At 45.3% G+C, this 18,381-nt stretch overlaps 3 protein-coding genes across 5 annotated transcripts in view; 2 read left to right on the top strand and 1 right to left on the bottom strand.

Annotated features, from left to right (window-relative positions):
* Window positions 1–4,299, top strand: part of Clrn1 (clarin 1) — a 44,126-nt gene extending 39,827 nt beyond the window's left edge. For all 3 annotated transcript variants that reach the window (XM_075950495.1, XM_075950492.1, XM_075950491.1), the window contains one exon: window positions 4,034–4,299. In XM_075950495.1, the coding sequence (XP_075806610.1) occupies window positions 4,034–4,299 (266 nt within the window). The remainder of the gene's footprint in view (window positions 1–4,033) is intronic.
* Selenot (selenoprotein T) overlaps window positions 1–18,381 on the bottom strand; it is a 244,882-nt gene that overhangs the window by 22,464 nt on the left and 204,037 nt on the right. The gene's annotated exons all lie outside the window — the stretch shown is intronic.
* Mindy4b (MINDY family member 4B) overlaps window positions 17,025–18,381 on the top strand; it is a 31,532-nt gene continuing 30,175 nt past the window's right edge. Inside the window, exons 1-2 of the mRNA XM_075951084.1 lie at window positions 17,025–17,131; window positions 17,363–17,396. Of these exons, the coding sequence (XP_075807199.1) occupies window positions 17,025–17,131; window positions 17,363–17,396 (141 nt within the window). The remainder of the gene's footprint in view (window positions 17,132–17,362; window positions 17,397–18,381) is intronic.

Below are 18,381 nucleotides of genomic sequence, written 5' to 3'. Positions count from 1 at the left end.
CTGCTGTGAACTCTGCCCGTGAGTCAGTGACGGAAGCACCATGGGCTCCCGTTCGGTCTGCTTCCCTTGCTAGGTCGGCTTCATGTCATTTAGAAAGGGCTTTGAGTATATATTGAGGCGGTATCATTGAGCTGCATATCAATGGCTATTCATGAGACATTCACTGTGTTCAAGGATATATAACAGCAGCCACCAACATGCTCCTGGAAGGACTGACCTTGCCCAGATGACCCTGCAGCCTAGATATAGGCTCAGATCTGTGGGGGAAAGAGCTCTAGGGCTCCCACAGTGTAGCCTATAACTCAGGTCTGTTCTCCAGGTGGACATGCTCTATTGACTTCAAGCACGCCCCTCGTTACGGGAGGGAGAGCTTTCTAAAGAGGAATAAAGCAAACCCCTCTAAAAGGGGACAGGACTTAGAGGCCCTTCTTGCTGGGATAGAGAATCATTTTGGAAATGGGACAAGCCCGGTTCTTCCTATCTCTCACGTCTCTCAGCCCACCTTTCTCCACACACAACCCAAGCAGCCAGGCCACACAGCAAAAGCCTTCATCCGTGTCTTTTGGTCGGTAAGTCATAAATAGTTATCCTTGATCCCACATCTCTTTGATGGAGCTGGACAAAGAGAAGCAAAAATATCTCCCGTTCACACGGGGCTGTTTCCTTCCCTTCAGGAATCGCAGGCAGGCTGTCAGGGCTCCGCCTCAGGCTCCGTCCTCTAACTTCAAGATGAGAAAGTTCACTGTGGTCAAACCCTCAAACCCAGAATCTCGAGGGGAATTCCAGATCACCCTCTTAGCCACATACGCTGGCCGGCTTCTCGGGATCTTCATGGGGAGACCCAGTTTGTGCCTCAAGATGTGCGGGTGACTTATCTGAAAAGCAGGCTCGCGGAGACACTGTCCCTTTAACAAAGGATCCCTTTAAAATATTTAACGACCCGAAAAGGAAACCGAACTTGAATTTTCCTTTCAGGCACCGAGGAAATCGTGTTTCTCTCCTGTCTGAAACTCACCATCTCCTCAGACAAAGAAAGCTCTTAGAGTAACAGCGATGGCATTTTTGCTACAATTTTCAAATAAAAGATAAAGAGAAAACAGCATCGCGGCCTTTTTTGTTAGCATCTAACAATAAGGGAATGATATGGCTTGCAAGGGGAGAGCTCTCGTTTGAAGCTGGGAATACGAAAATAGTTAGGCTGACAAATCTCACAAAGGAATCTTCTCAGCGGCCAGGCTGAGGAGGGTGGGAAGCAAAGTGTCAGGAAAGCGATAGCCTTCGGCTATTTGTGGGGTGTGATGATGGCCGATTTGATGGAGCCAGCCCTGGGTGGAAGGCTTTCTCTCTCTTCCTCTTCCTCTTCCTCTTCCTCTTCCTCTTTCTCTTTCTCTTTCTCTTTCTCTTTCTCTGTCGCTGTCTCTTTCTCTTCTCTGTCTCTATCTCTGTCTCTCTTTCTCTTCTGTTTCTATCTCTTTCTTTTCTTTCTCTTCCTCTTTCTCTTCCCCTTCTTCTCTCCCTCCTCGCTTTGTCCCCTTCTGTCTGCCTATCTCTTTCTCCTTTATTTTTTTTTATTTTTCGTGAAATCCTCCTGCCTCAACCTCGCAAGTGTTAGGATGACAGCTATGTTTCTGTGAAGTCCCAAAGCACCTTCCCTGTCCATGCCTGCTCCTCTTCCTAGCCATCAGTTATCAGTTGATCTGTGCTACAATCCAGGGCTGCCTTTGGAGAGGCTGTGAGGACCTGTGCTCACACTTACTGTCTCCTCCCACACAGCCTAGCCTCCCTTTGTGAGCCAGCTTTTCCTACAGATACCCCTGAGGATGCTGCCTGCCCCTCAGCAAAAGTGCCCTGCCTTCCCTGCTGTGTCTGTCACTCACCTCGATGAGATTATAATTGTTGCTACACTACATAACTCATCACGTTCTCTTTGAGAGCAGAGATCATGGATGTTTTCTTTCAAGTTCAAATCCTCATTGTTATCCCTGTGCCTGCCTTATACTATGTCTAACTGAAAAAAAAATGAATGAGTGAATTAATGAAAGAGAACTGAGACCACTATGTTGCTGGTCCCATAGTATTTGAAGTAACTGAAATCAAAGAATAAAAAGAGTCGTATGCTTAATTGACAATATTCTTATTTGAGGGAATAAGACACTTTTTATGGCTTTTGATATATAGTAAGGTTTTTGAGGTGTGAGGTGGGGCGGCGCAGGACAGCAGTTGACAATTAAGAAGGAAAAGGGGCTGGAGAGGTGACTCAGCAGGTAAGAATGCTTCCTGTTCTTGCAGAGGACCCAGGTTCAATACCCAGCACCTACATGGTGACTCACACTGTTTGGAACCCCAGTCTTTGGGAATCTGACACCTCATCTGTCCCTCCTGAACACCAGACACACACTTGGTGCACAGACATATATGTGAGCCAAATACACATACAATATAATAAAATAAATAATCTTTAAAAAGCTTGCAAGAAGCATAAAAGAATATGCATGTTGGCATTTAGAGGTTAAAGTCAAGGGATAGCCTGGTGGCTTCGTGTGTCTGGAATTCAGATTGCGCTTACTTGTTTTGCAATAGCACATGGCTTCTATTTCTTTCTGAATGAGTGTATGCTTGCTTGTGTGTGGAGGTTCATTGAGTGAGTGTCTGTGCATGCATGTGTGTGGAGGCTCATGTGCGTGCATGTGTGTGGAGGCTCATGTGCATGCATGTGTTTGGAGGCTCATTGAGTGAGTGTGCATGCATGTGTGTGGAGGCTCATGTGCATGCCTGTGTGTGGAGGTTCATGTGTGCATGCATGTGTGTTGAGGTTCATGTGTGCATGCATGTGTGCGGAGGTACATTGAGTAAATGTCTATGCATGCATGTGTGTGGAGGCTCATGTGTGCTTGCATGTGTATGGAGGCATATTGAGTGAATATGTGTACGTGCACATGTGTTGAGGCTCATGTGTGCATACATATGTGTTAAGGCTCGTGTGTGCATGCATTGTGTGGAGGCTCATGTGCGTGGAGACTCACTGAGTGAGAATGTGTGCATTCCTGTGTGTGGAGGCCCAAGGTTGATGGTGGGAATCAGCTTTGATCTCAGTTGCATCTTATTCTTTGCAGTAGGGCCTCTTGCTTAAATCCAAGGCTTACAGACACGACTAGTCTTGTTGGCATGCTTGCTCTGGAGATGCCTGCCTTTACCTTCTAAGCAGGAAGTACTGGGTAAAATTCCACCCTGCCAGATGTGGGCTCTGGGGATCCGAACCCTGGGCCTCACACTTGCACAGTGGCTACTTTAATCAGAGAGCTCTCTCTCCTGTCCTGTGGCTTCCATTTCTGATGCCACCTGGACCAAAATGTCCCCAGAAGACATCCATATTTCAGCTTGGAGAAGGCAAGAGTGAGGTGGCACCTCTCTGCTTCTCCACCTCAATTACCCTCGTCTCATCTGAATAATGCTGACTTTATTCAAGGTGGGCACACACCCAGTTGAAAATCTGAATTTGGCTACAGAAAGGAGAGAGATGCTCTTGGTCAATGACATTTTATCAACAGCTGCCTTTGCCCCAGGAACTCATCTGGGCAGTGGTGGCCAGTTGAGAGCTGGAGGGGTCATGGTACCCTTCTATGGGGAAACCCGGGACTTTTCCCAAGAGTTTGCATAACTGACATTTATCTTGTGTCCCCTGTGAAGTATAGAGGAATGTGTTCCCTTGAAGTCACAGTGGCTGCTTAGCAGTCGGAGTTTGTCACCATGCTTTGAAGGTGCAGTGAAGTCAGCTCGATTCTAACTGCCCTGTTCAAGCCATCAGTGTCCCCTCCCTGCAGGAACCTGCCTTGGTTACGTCCACACCCCAAGTGAGACCAATCACGGACTGGAGAATCATGACCGCCTTTTCCCAGCAGTATTATTTTGGAGAAGAATGCAAATGGGGATGGTGTTTGACATGCCGTCTTTGCTTTGCTCCTTGATGTTCTCTCTGGACCCCGACAATCAAGTGATGTTTGTGCTAACGTGTTGTTTGTTCCCTGTGTTGCAGGCTCCTGTGGCTGTCTAGTCATGATATTGTTTGCCTCTGAAGTGAAAATCCACCGCCTGTCGGAAAACATCGCAAACTTTAAAGAAGGGACCTATGCCTACAAGACGCAAAATGAAAACTATACCACCTCGTTCTGGGTGGTCTTCATTTGCTTCTTTGTTCACTTTTTGAATGGGCTCCTGATACGGCTTGCTGGATTTCAGTTCCCGTTTGCAAAATCGAAAGACACGGAGACTACTAATGTGGCTGCAGACTTAATGTACTGAAAAGTAAATATCTCCATAATTCCTCAATAAGGGAATGGACTCGCTTTGGCCATGTTTCAGTATGGTTAATTTCATCGGTGCGTTTAGACTTCTTAAGCACCAAGCCCCCGCCCCCTTCAGTTATGTTTACAGGCTATGTAGTAGGGATTCAGGCTAGAAAATAACGGAGGCAGAGGGTGGCTTCAGAAAGTTGCTTTGCTTGGTGGCTAACTGCTTGCACAGTTAGTCCACAGCAGCTGGGTAGATGGACAGATGCTTCCTCCATTTACTCACCGAAGGGTGAGATGCATGGCCCACCAAGGAGAACGCCACAGGCTCTTGGAATATCTTTTAATAAAGCAGATGTTATTTCTAGTCTCCACATAGTCGTTGTCACAGATCCCGGAAAGCGGAGGTGAAGCTGGTGTCCTAAAGTCATAGTGCCCTGAATCTTTGCAAGGGTTCTTTGTGACGGTTTGTTTAAGGCATGCCATTGCGACTATGACGGTCAAAACTAGAAAACCTTTACAAACAAGCCAGCCAGGATCAAAGGTATCTTCCCTTCTGCATCTGAATGCTTGCAGCAGCCACCCAGGCGTGGTGGGAAATGCTCCCGACTAGACAGCCTGGTGAAAGTGACCCACCCACTTGAGACAGTTTACAGCTTCCTGTCTGCAGGACTAATGAACTCCAAATTATGAACAGTGTATAAATTCAGAACCGGGTGGTATTGAGCTGTGCCATGGCAGTCATGAAGCATGATCCAACTAAATTCTTTCCCCTTGAATTGTCCACCAAATTAATCTGCTGGTGACCAAAGGCCACAGTGAATCTGAAACTGACCCTTCTGTACTCTTAGTGTGCTAGCTAGCCTCAGGAAAGCACCCAGAAAAGAGCAAAGAACAGAGAGGATGTCACTATACTATGCCTTGGCCATGAACACGAGAGCTCACAAAGGGTTTGGAAATGCTCAGAAAAACAAACCTGGAGCTAGGAAGTAAGGCTCAGCTGACAGAGTGCTGGCCTCAGGAGCATGAATATCTGAGTTTAGATCCCGGGCGCTCATCTGAGAAGCCTGGTGGCACACATCTGTAATCCCGGCACTGGGAAAGCAGGGATCTGGGAGCTCACCGGTGAGCCAGTCAAAGCTAGTCAGTGAGTTCCAGGGTCAGTGAGAGACCCAAGAATAAGATGGAGGTGATTGAGACAGACACCCAAGTTGACCTCCAGCCTCCATGACACCGCACTACACACACACATACACACACACACACACACACACACACACACACACACACACACACACACTTCATCTTAGTATAATTTACAAGGAAGGAGCTATTGTGCACCTGAGATAACCGCTCTGATAGTGGAGTGTTGTTTACACACAGACATTAGAACACACTCTGTGATTTCAAGATGGAGTCCTTGCACCTTAATTCACCACACCTGAATGTTTCTAGAAGCCCACCAGGTAGTCTGTCCAGGAGCATGCTTTGGTGATGAGCTAATAATGCCCAGGCCTGGAAGTCATGAGCTGAAATTCTCGGGCTCAAGACTGTGTTAGGAGGGGAAGGGGAGGATGGAGGGGATGCCTCCCCGGAACTCCCATGGCTCTCCTTCCACCTCTTCCTCACTTCTCAGAGGCCTGGAAAACTTCCCTGTAGCAGCAAGCTTATATATATATATATATATATATATAAACAAACGTTTGCTTGCTCTCTCTCTTCTCTAAAAGGAAAACTAGGGACAGACACTGAAACCTAATGAGAACCTCATACACAGATTAACCATAGTCCTTTTGCCTGTACAGGAGCAGAAAACAGGCTCTTTAAAGACGTCAAAATGACCATGAAAATCAAGTCACCACACACACACACACACACACACACAGAGTCTGCACACTCACAGTTCACACTCTCTCTTTGTCCCTCTTTCAATAGATAAAATGCCTGGGGTTGCCCTGAGGTGGGGCCCTGGCATGACACTCTTTTGTCTGCTCCTTCATAGGGATCAAAGGCCTTGAAATTGACAGTCATTTTGCTGAGCTCGGCCCCTCTTCCAGTTGGTGGCCAGCATTCTCCTGAGGACTCAGGGCCCCCTGCTGGCCCTGGGCTGGCAAGCACCCTGCCAAGGTTAGGACCCAAGCACCCAAGCATGGTTACCAGGCACCAAACTATCAAGGCTGTGACGCTGCCTGGAGGGGGTACGTTTCTAGGGAAGAGTCCAGGGGTGTTCCCTCGAGGAAGAGGAGAAAGGTCCCATATGAGTACATTGTTGCCAGGATTAGTTCTTCCAAACAACTGCTTTTACTGTTTTAATGGGTGAATACTGCCGGAGCTTAGTAACTGAAAATGTAAAGCCACGCTTTAGGACTGCAAGGGGACATCTTGTAACAAAGGACTAATTTCATTCCTAACTGCACACGGAGTTCTTGGCCTTTTTATTATTTACCATTGCATCATCATTGATTTGGTTTCTTGATTTAGGATTACCAGCTGAGCCACCAAGTCCTACTCTTTCTTGCGTCCCTTCTAACTGCTGGTTTATAGTATTTTTAAGACAGACACCTCTGTGAGTTGCTTTAGTTTTTTTGTTTGTTTGTTTGTTTGTCTCAGAAAAAGGTGTGATGTACCTTTTATGAATCCAAACCCTGCCACTATACAGCACCTACACAGAGCTAAGGCAACATAGACATAAAAAGTAACCAGGTGTTCAGATGTATCAACTTGTGACCAGTTCAGAATCCCAGGACCTGTGAGAGGCACTGGGTAATTATTTCTTGAATGACTCTGCCAGTCAGATTCCTTTCTCTTCCAGAGAACCGACTGCTTTTAACAATAGCTAACATTCCCCAAACTGGGTCACCTTCCTACCATCTGACCCTTTCATTTCCCTTGATTTCCAGCTCATTCTGCCGCTAACAAGGCCCCGGAATTTCAAAGGGGGAGGGACTATTTTGGAGACTGCATTTCAGCACAGCCAGACCTCCTCCCCAGTGCTGTCGCTGCTTGCAGTGCTAAGGGGAGCATGCTGACGCTGGTTCCAGTGAATGAATCAAAGAGCTCCTGAGATACTGGTGGAGCATCAGCTGCATGTCCTGCATGGCATGCTCTTCAATCAGCTCCAAAGGTCACAGGGACTGCATTCCTTCTGAAATGCAGATCTTTCCCTCAGGAACTAAATTAAAAATGATAACGTGAGCTTGATCAAATGAAAGTAGAACTAGGTTTATGCCCAGATTCTTCCTCGATACCAAAGAAGGAATGGACTTGCTAGCGAGGCAAGAACAAGCGTTTTGGGGTTTTAGTTAGTTCAAGCCATAATAGCCATCGCAAGTTCAGCCCTTGTCTGACACATAGTCATATCTCCTTATGTCATGATTCATTTCCAAATAAAAAGAATGACCAGGTCATATTTATGTCTACACATGATATAACTATCCCATGGGAAAACTGCAAATATACTACATATTCAACCAGATTATAATTACACCTAACGTGATGTAGCTATTCCTCATACAACCCCAAATGCACTATGGATTTAGAACAGGAGGGGTGCTCTTTTAGTATCTCAAACTCAAATATGATAACCGTCGGGAGTCTCTTAAGTGATATTACATCATATGGCAAAGAAATCAAGGGGACAAACATCATCTCTGTACAAATGCATTCTTAACAAAATATGACATAAACACTCACGTCAGTTACAATCCTTGTTTCTGCCGCTGGTCACGTGGCCTGAGCTGGTATTTATCAATACCTTCCTCTACCACCCATTCCGTATTGCCTCCACCTCAGCAGTTCTTGGCTCTTTTTCTTGAGGAGTGACCCATAGCTTCATTTCTGAAGAGTCCGTGCCCTTTGTCACCCTGCCTGGATTAGACTGCTATGGTTTCTCATTGACTTTAATCACAGGTTGTGGCAGCACCAAGAGATGCCCTAAAGGCTCTATCCCCTGCACTCCAGACATAATCCTTCTTACAGCCATTGTGGAAAAGCAATCCAATCTCCCCACGGTAGTCTGGATCAATCACTCTTTCTAACACTGTTATTCCTTTCTTAGTCTGTTGATTTAAGAGCATTAGAAGCCCGAAGCGCTTGTTGTGGCTCCTGGCAGAAAGGCTCCCCACTCTAGAACCAAAACTTCCAGATCAGCAGAATGTAGGGTTACGAAAACAGGAAGTAAATTTTTTTTAGGTGTCACTAGGGGTAATAATAAGTGGAATTATCTTCTTTTCCACCCCTTGATTCCTGAATCTGCGGATCCTGGCTATGAGAGAAACCATACCATATATTGTTTATATATGTTTAAAGTACATACGACCTTCTGGAGAACCCTGCTCCAGCCCTCCAGGATGTCACCCCTTTTTGGTACTGTAACTGTCTTCAAAAGGTCATTTTGAAGGCCAATTGTTTCAGGATGGTGGGGAACATGGTAACACCAATGGAATCCATGATTATAGGCCCACGGTCGCATTTCTCAGGCTGTGAAGTGACTTCCTTGACCAGAAGCAATAAACTTCGCCTGCTTTCTTGGTTTTATCTGAGTGCCCATCTCATCTTCTTTCATCAGTGTAAAGTTTATCTGCAATTTTTAAAATAGCTGCTTTGAACTCAGAAGTTTCAGTGTGAGACATTTGGGGGCTTTCCAAATCTTTTCACTGCCCAGAGAGTCCAAAGTTCTCATTCCATGCGGTGCATACACTTCCAGATGGAGATCCAGCTGATGATTCCCTTCAGATGAGGCATGGCTGAGGTGGAGACCCGTTCCACAAGGCTGCATTTCCAGCCTCTCTGGACACTAGGAGCAACATGCCCCGTGCAAATCCCACGTCACGCTCTTAAGGTGCATACCCGTCCCCCCTTTCCCTTTGCTCCAGAATGCAGAGCTAACAGCAGGAGACAAACTGGGATTGTTCGTGGAAATTCTAGACATCCTATACTTTATTCATAAATATCTTAATAAGCCAGAACTCTTTTTTAAAAAATCGCAATGCCAATATCACACATGAAAAATAACACGTTTTATTGTCAAACAAGCAGTACTTAATTTTCCCTAATTGACTTTTTTTTTGAGACTTCAAATATACTCAATACATTATATAATTAGTTGCTACACATCTCTGCTGTACAGTGACTGGAGCTTTTATGGGAAGGATTCTCGAGCCTCCAATATGCCCCAGTTGCATATTGGGGATCTCTCTGCCACACAAGGGCACCCCAGTTCCAGAGTCACTGCAGCCCCTGACTCTCAGGGAAAGCTCAGGCGTCCTTAGCCTGTCTGAGGCCTGGCCTGGTACCGAGCAAGACAGCCTGAATGCAGCATCCTGCCTTTTCCCTGAACAACACACATCCTAGTCCTTTGCAGGATCCGCCAAAGTAACGGACAACCTCCACCACTGTCCTGGGCTGGGTCACCAAGAGCCTAGCGTTTCTTTCAAGGTAGACAATGGGTTGCGGTGAGAATCAGGCAATTGGTAAAGCGGAACTGTAAGGATTTAAGAGACTGTCTAGCTCTGGGGCCCGAGGTCGGCAGAGTTTCTAGATGGTTAAATAGAAAGTACGTTTGGTTCTGCAGACCCTACCATCTCTGTTGCCTCGCCTCATTCCTGCTACTGTGTGCCAACATGTCCATTGACAGTACAGAAACTCAGAGGGTGTCTGTGTCCCAATAAAACTTTATTTAAAGACACCAGTTCTTCAATCATATAAACACATGAAAGTCAGACAAGCACGGTGGCCTGTGCCTGTTATTCCTGCACATAGGAGACTGAAGAATGTGACCAGCCTGGGCTGCACAGGGAAACCTTGTCTCAAGAAACCAAAATAGTAACAAATTAAGACACAACAATTACTCCTCAATTACAAGATGTTTCAAAACAGATAGAAGAATAAATTTGGACTGCGGGCTATAGTTTGCCAGTCACTAATGTAACCCATCCATCTTGTATGTTTAAATAGAATTAAACTGAGGACCAGAGAGGTGAATCGGTTCATCCAAAGCTTCACAGCAGTTCAGATTAGAACCCGTCTTCATTCCTTAGAAGCCACCAAGGAATCATTTGCTATGCACGAACCTTTATTTAAAAGGATCTGGAAGGTCAAGGGCAAGAGCCAAGCTCACAGTGCAATAGGGATATTCACTGGCAGCAGCGAACCTGACTGCCACTCCTGTCTCCTAGTAACCATAGCCTCTGATGGAAGAGCTCTCTGCTTTGTTATTTATAACTTATTTCCCAGTAGGGAAGGCGAGGGATCAGATTACATTTAGTTACAAGAGCCGGGGGAATCCTGATCTACCATCTTAGGAGAGGCACAGCCTTAGGGTCACAGCTGCCAGATGAGAGGGATGCTACCTACAGTCTGGTCCCCATTGCTAGCAAGGGTCGCATAAGTGATTAATGCAGGCTGGACACACGTAGCAGATGGTCTAAGAGGTGGGCGGAGAGGTGGCCTCCCACTACCTGCGAGGAGCCTTGAGGAAATACATGTTATTTCTTATCCAGCACATTGGCTTTCCTGACCCCCTTTCTAATTTTGTTAACAATACCTGAGGCTTTTGGTTCTCAGAGTTACAAATCTGTTGCCGCTGAAGGAGCTTTCTGTTTCCAAAGAAAATGGAATGTTTTTAGGTCCACGAAAGAAGCACAGAGTGCTACAAAACCTAACCAGAAACAGATCAGGGCCAGAAGAGGCCCTGAGCCCCAAGTCAACTGAGAAATTCGGTAGAATTCAGAGTCTGGGCACCCGGAGCTTATCACAAAGGGATTCTCTCATGCCGTCCAACCCAGTGTTCTGTTCACTTACTCGGGCCCGGAAAGGAAAGCGACTTACAAAAGACTGCCCGGAAGTATTAACAAACTGGGACTGAGCTGCTTCCTCATCACCTCTGAGACGCTGGAGTGGCCCCTAAACCCAGACAGAACAGCCCAGGGCTGAAAAACCGAGCAGATACAAAGCAGCAACATGAGGAGCCAGGCAGAGCTTTTGTGTCTCCGGTCTATCAGTGTAAACACCCACGTGTCTGTCGCGGCAGGCCAGGAAAACAGAGCAGACTTTTGTTAACACAATCAAGGAACCAAAAGAACAGGCTGTGCCACATTGCCGGCGCTCTCCAGCGAGGAACTTCCAGGCCATCATTTGTAACACGTGATCCTTAGGTTTAATGGCTTGGTGTTCAGAGCGGAGAAAGATGAGCAAACACTCAGGATGCTGCGTGCTCTGCAGTAACCATTTTCCCGCTCTCCTCGCATTCCTTCAGGAGGGTTGTCTGTTGGGTTTTGTTTGACTATTCTCCTCCTCCTCCTCCTCCTCCTCCTCCTCCTCCTCCTCCTCCTCCTCCTCCTCCTCCTCCTCCTCCTCCTCCTCCTCCTCTTCCTCCTCCTCCTCTTCCTCCTCCTCCTCTTCCTCCTCCTCCTCCTCCTCCTTCTGAGCAGAGTGTTACTATGTAGCTACTATGTAGCTGAGGTTAGCCTGGAACTCACCCCAGCCTCCCAAGCAGTGAGATCACAAACCCATCCCTGTGGATCCTTGATACAGGCATCATTTCTCCCAGGGTCAGAGACTTTGGACACAAAGACCCTTCTCTTCCTGTCATCTTGAAGCAACCTATTCTATCACCATAGAGAAATAAGTTCTGAGCCAGATGTGGTGGGCTTTAATCCCAGCACTCTGGAGGCAGAGGCAGGCGGATCTCTTCTGAGTTTGAGACCAGCCTGGTCTACATAGCAAGTTCCAGGCCAGCCAAGGCTACAGAGTGAGACCCTCTTTCAAAACAAAACAAAAGGTAAGTAAGTTCTGCTGTTGACTCTGTAAGTTCAGAATTAGTCCACCAGCTCTAAACAAAGATAGAGATTCAGCCTAGCCCACTGGCTTGGGAGACTCTAAGCACACTCCCTGCTAAGCCACGCCCAGATTCCTGAACCATCATGTCTATGGTAATTTGTACAAAGAGAAGTAAAGGTTCCCAGTACGAAAGGCAGGCTTTAGGGCTTGTGTTGTAAGTATTGGTTGTTGGATCCTCTATAATCATCTATGGGAGATATTCGACACTGATGTAAGACAGGCTTGGATCAGGTGATTTGGGCTTCTCTGTTGATTAAGTGCCCTGAGCATGTCTGAGACAGCTGGGACTGACCCGCGGCGGTAGGTTAAGTGTATTAGATACATTTTTTTGTTTGTTGGTTTGCAGAGCTTGCATTGAGTCCAGGGTTGAAAGCGGACTGTCCTGGACAGGTGCATATGTTTGCACATTTGGTCCCCAGCTGGTGGCGCTGTTTTGCAGACGGTGGAACCTTTTGACATTGGACCTAGCTGACAGACAATAGACTACTGTGTGTGTGTGGGGGGGGGGTTATAGCCTGACTCACTCCCCACCTTGAACCCTGTATCCCATCTACCAAGATGTGAGCAATCCACTCCACAAGTTTCTGCTGCAGAAGATCAAACCAGGTTAGCCACCGCGTCTTCTCTACCATGGAACTGTGATTCAAAATAAATACCCCTTTGAGTCACATCTGACTGGTAATCGATTATAGTGAAAAGAGAAGGACCCAATACTCAAGCAGACTCCTCACCCCTCACCCATGAGCTACAGTCCCCTCTCCATTTTTGACTTTCAACATTTTCAACCCATCTGTAATGGTTACTCATATTTTGACTAACCAGGTCTAAAACAATGGTCCCAAAGACACCTTGGTAATTTGAATTTGAGTCCCAGAACTCAGAAATCTTCCTTATATTTATCATAAAGGATGCAAATAAGAAACAAGATGAAGCCGTTCATAAGGGGAGATCTGGACAGGTTCCAGGGGCAGAAGTCTCTGTCCCCAGGGGAGGAGGCACACCTCCTTCTGGTGCTTGGGAATGATTACCGGCTGAGAAGTATTTCTTAGGGATGTTCTCACCTTGGCATTACTGATGAGCTGAGCCATCAGCCTTGGAGTTAAACTCTTTTCACTCCCCAGAGGCCAGAGGTTTCAGTTTAAAGTTCCAAGCTTCTAATCCAGGCCCAATCTTGCCAGCGATTAGCCTGATCTAAACTGCCAGCTGTGGAAAGAAGGATCATCTCTCTCCTTCGTTATTCAGGCATTCCCACACTTGTAGAAGCAGGTGCAAAACCAAACATGTATTTTCCATATACTAGCCTAGCTTTAAAGGCCTTTTAGGTAATGACTGAGACCCACGGCCATTACTGAGTGGTCAAAGGCCAAGGGCCAACAGACTGAGTTAGGACCATGTCCGTTGACTCTCTCAGGACTTTGGAGTTCCTGACCTGCCCAAGACTCTTGCTCCCACTTGGAAAATAAAGTTAAATAACAAAAATAAATAAAACGCAAATACAAAAAGAATTAAAGGGGAATCTTAGCATTTAAAAGATGAGAAAACAGATTAAAAGTTTCTGGTGAGTCATAATTATTGGGATTCTATTACATGAGACAAAGGGAGAAGGGAAGAAGAACTAAGCAACTTCTCTCGGGTTACATTGTTACAAGAGCAGAAATGTGACCCTGGACCTGACCTATCTTCCCTCTCCTCACTACGCTAGCAACGAACAAAAGGAAAATACATCAGCTCTCTCTTAGAAAATGTGAACTAGCAAGATTGTTTTAGGAAGGAATATATCCAGAACGTTCCACATCAGAAGGCAGGTCCAGAGAAAATGAATAGCGATGCCTACGGACTTTAACCTGCTTCTAAAGACTTTTTCAGAAACAACACTAACAAGACTTTCAGAAGAAAACAGAAAGCCTCTGAAATCCTGCTTCCGTCTTTCCGTTTGCGAACTATCACATGAAAGCAGCAAGAGAGAAAGCTGGGGGGAATTTCGCCAGCCAATGAAAATGCTGTGCAAGTCCAAGGCTTACAGATTTGACTTGAAGGCTGAACAAAGGAAATGATGAATAAGATTAGCCAGTGCTTTCCAAAGGAGCATGGCAAGTCTGGATGCCCTTACCTTCTCGCGTACCCCACCTGCACACTTGAAATCCACACTAGTTTTTCTCCTGGTAGAAATTCCATACTCCATATTCAAACCTCTTCATTGCATCAAAAGCAGTTATAGGCAGGAACATTGGGCGATGCTGTGGGGTAGGGAAAAGGTATAAAATATAATAGAAACTGTACTCCTGTACTTTCCATTACCACAGCCCTCCAGCCCCAGTCTGGGACCTCCCGGTTCCATCTTCTCTTTTCACTCTGCCTTTTATATCCAGCCCTTCCACTCTATGATTTTGACCAGATGCGCTAAAGACTGTCGGCTTCTGCTGGAGGTGTCTACGTCTCGTTTCTAACTCTTGGTATCCGAATCAGTCCTCTACACCTGTGGAATCTGTGCCAGCATCTAACTATAGGGTTTTTCTTCACTCTTTACTCTTTGGGTGGGGTCACCATCTAGTTCCCAAAAAAATATACGGAGACTTATTCTTTCTTATGAATGTCCAGCCTTAGCACAGCTTGTTTCTAGCCAGTTTTTCTTAACTTACCCCACCTACCTTTTGCCTCTGGGCTTTTACCCTTTCTATTTCTGTATATCTTTTCTTTACGTCTTACTCTATGCCTGGTTGTGTGAGTAGGTGACTGGTCCCTGGAAGCCTCTACTCCTCCTTTTTTGCTCCTTCTCTTTTTCTCCTTCTATTTATTCTCTCTGTCTGGTAACCCCCACCTATCCCTCTCCTGCCATTCAGCTCTTTATTAGGTATTTTAGGCAGACAAAGTAACAAAGCTTCACAGTGTTAAACAAATGCAACATTAAAGGAGACAACACATCTTTACATTCTTAAACAAATGTTCCACAGCACATCTTAAAATAGTATTCTACAACACCTAACTGAAAAGGAAAAAAAAAAGATTGGAAAAGTCGTGAGAGTGTAAACTATCCCCAGGTATCTAACTTGGAGATAGAAGTGGTAAGAGAGCCTGAGCAAGGGATGCTCAGGAATACTGAGTATGCTTAAATGGCCATCATCATTTGATTTAACCAACTCTTGGATTAAGTCGATAGAGCATTTGGAAGATAAACACAGTCTCAACAAGAGGTTATACCATGTTCATAGATTAGACTTCTCAATAGTTAAAGATAGTGATCCATTCCTATTGCCCAAATGAAAAACTAATGTACAAAAAAGATTTAAAAATTTGTCCAAGGCAACTTATAGTAGGTAGAGCTATGGCCCAGAGCTAAGTAGCTTAAGCCTGGAGGCTGTGCAGCTAGCCTGCCTTTTCTCTGTGCCGCCTCACAGCCTTTCCCGTGTGTGTGTGTGTGTGTGTGTGTGTTTCCTCCACGATAAAGAATGAGAACATATTATTCACCTTGGCATCTGCAAGTGCCCCTCATGTTTATTGATAGCTTGTCTAATCACTGGGATTTATGTGTCTATCTTCAAAGCATCTATACAAGTTAGAACAAAAACATAACCCCAAACACAGAGTTAATAATGATTCTTAAGAAAAATGTTCTCCTTTCCTGGCTTTTGAGTCTCTAAATAATTTAAATGGCACATCTAGAATTTATTTTTTTAATACGGTTTTCTAAATAGGAATTTTGAGGACATTTCTCATTATTATATTAGTTGAGAACAAGAATTGTGCAATCTCTTATTTCTTCTTCTGTAGTAGAGCTGCTTAATAAATATTAAACACTGCTACCACTATTAAAACTGTAAAATTATAAAGAGGAAAATGCAGAAGACTTTTATCTTTTTGGAATAAAATTTATGGTTTAAGAGAGGCAATGAGAAAGGATTTATTTATACCTCTTAGGTTTACAGGAGCATGCTAAATCTGGTGGACATTTACAGGGCACGTAAATATGAAACGGCTAGCATCACGCAAAATCTAAGAAACAGTGGTGGAGTGCTCCTAAGTTGGATTGTGCACTGTGGGATGCACAGTTTGCCTGTGCATAAAGCGCCTTGCTGTGCTTCAAGGTCTTTGCAGTAATATAAGCCACCAGTCCTCTGAGGCCTGACCACTTTGGCTACAGTAAATCTAAGTGACTTCTTTGCATGCCTAGGATTCTACGGAACTCATGTCCAGAAACATCTACAGCGAAAATGGTCTCTTAAAGATGTTCAGTTTTAACACCCAGTAGTCAGAGGAAGGAACAAAACTCGCTGGTAACCAATCCCCTGTCTTCGCATCAGCAGTCAAACTGGCAGGAAAACCTACAGGGTCGTGACCACTAATAATTTTTATTATGCCAATTATTGTAAGTACAATGCATTCAGCCAACAGGGAGAGATGGGACTTTTAGATTTCTCCTTGGCACCCGCCCTTCGGCATTTGTGCCAGATTTCTGTCCACTAAATTCTACGCCGCACATCTGTTTGTTAGCTGGTGTCGTCCTTGGCCCGTACAAACATTTCTTTACGTGATCAGGATGGTTCTCAGTCCCTGGGTCAGCACATTTCTGCTCCAGTAACCCTTTCCAGGAGACAGCCTAGCCCAAGGAACGATCCCATTACACCCGCATGTGTTTTATCAGTTACATTGTCTCCAATGATTTCATGCAGGTGATTGAAATCCCTTTGTTTATAAACCTATCTTGGATTAAACATTCATGGCACCTACACAGTGGACCAAAGTACGAAAACGTACCTCGCCTCTAATGAAAGTTTAATGGAATCTGCTCAGAGCAGCGACTGTGTCGCCTGAGCTCTGTGTTCCAGACGCCTCTCCTCTCCACAGCAAGGCTGTCTCTCCCATCTCCACAGCCTCCTCATTCTAAGTCCTCGCTTTCTCTAAATGGATACAGAGACCTCAGTCCAGGAACAGAGTCCTCTCGGGCTGGATTTAAATGAGATCACTAGGGAAATTTTACTTCTTGACAGATGGAGGGGAATCTTCAGGTAAGAACCGTAGGTAAGAGCCGTCATTGTCTCGCCCCTCCAAAACAGGGGTCCAAGGTGTGTGAGCCAAAGATACTTATGTCTTTCACATGACAAGTGTTCGTCGTAGACTTACAGTTAAAAGGCCTCCTGCACACCTTTTGCTGACAGACTCTAGCAAGGCGGGGACTGGGGAGGTGTGAGGATGCGAGGTTTGAGTGGACTCGGTGATTCACCTGCTGTTTTCTCTTTCACCTACAGGTTGAGAACCAACAGCACAGATTCTCAGGTAATTGCCTCCTCAGAGCCAGTGTGTTGTTTTCTCTAGCTGCTTCTTCACACAGTCACACTAAACAGCATGATTTTCACGTATCCAGTGCACACCAGATCACCCAGGCTCCGGCATGGAACATGTGGAAACATTAGGGAGGTTAAAAGCCCGTGGGAGAGGTTTCCTTCAAAAATTTCTCTCAATACTTCTTTTTTTCCTATTTGTTTGTTTGTTTGTTGAGACAGGTTTCCCTGTGTAGCTTTGGAGCCTGTCCTGGAACTCATTCTTTAGCCCAGGCTGGCCTCGAACTCACAGAGCTCTGCCTGCCTCTGCTTTCCGAGTATTGGGATTAAAGGTGTCGCCACCACCACCCTGCCTCTCCCTACTTTTCATCAGTAAGCACACCATATTGCTACTAATTAGAAAAAAGTGGTGTGAGAATAGAAAAGTTCCTCCACTAGTAAAACGAAGCTACACTGTAGCAACTGAGTGTGGTCATGTCCCTAAAGAAAAGTAGTTTTAATCATAATTACCTTTATTGGCTTCTGAAAGGTTGTTTTCCTCGCCGTTTTCAAACAACGGGCATAAAATTATATTCTGGTGTTGTAAAGGCATTTTCCAGCTTCTCATGCAATGGGAAATGAAAGACATGTGTAATCTATATAGCCTAAAAGCATAAGGTAATGACCTTGTATCTCAGGATATACTTCAATCTCTGAACCAAGGCAGCACAAACCATTAAGGTGATTTTTTTTTCCTGGCACTAATACATGTGATTAAGCAATTGAACTGTCAGTAGTTTAACTGCATGACTAAAGCACTTCCCTTCTTGTGAGGAACTTGTAAGCAAAGCCTCATTTTTTTTCTAAAGCCCCCTTAGCCCTAGTCTAAATTAGAATCAGGAAGATAATGTTTCTACTTTGGTTCTGGAAATATTAAATTTTGATAGTTGCCACTGGGGAGATAGGACACCCCAAAGATAAGGTGGCTGTCGAAGGGAAGG

The sequence above is a fragment of the Microtus pennsylvanicus genome, chromosome 16 (genome assembly GCF_037038515.1).
Source record: "Microtus pennsylvanicus isolate mMicPen1 chromosome 16, mMicPen1.hap1, whole genome shotgun sequence".
NCBI classification, from domain to species: Eukaryota; Metazoa; Chordata; class Mammalia; order Rodentia; family Cricetidae; genus Microtus; species Microtus pennsylvanicus.
Note: the sequence above shows the minus strand (reverse complement) of the source record. Positions and strands in the feature narration are given on the sequence as shown.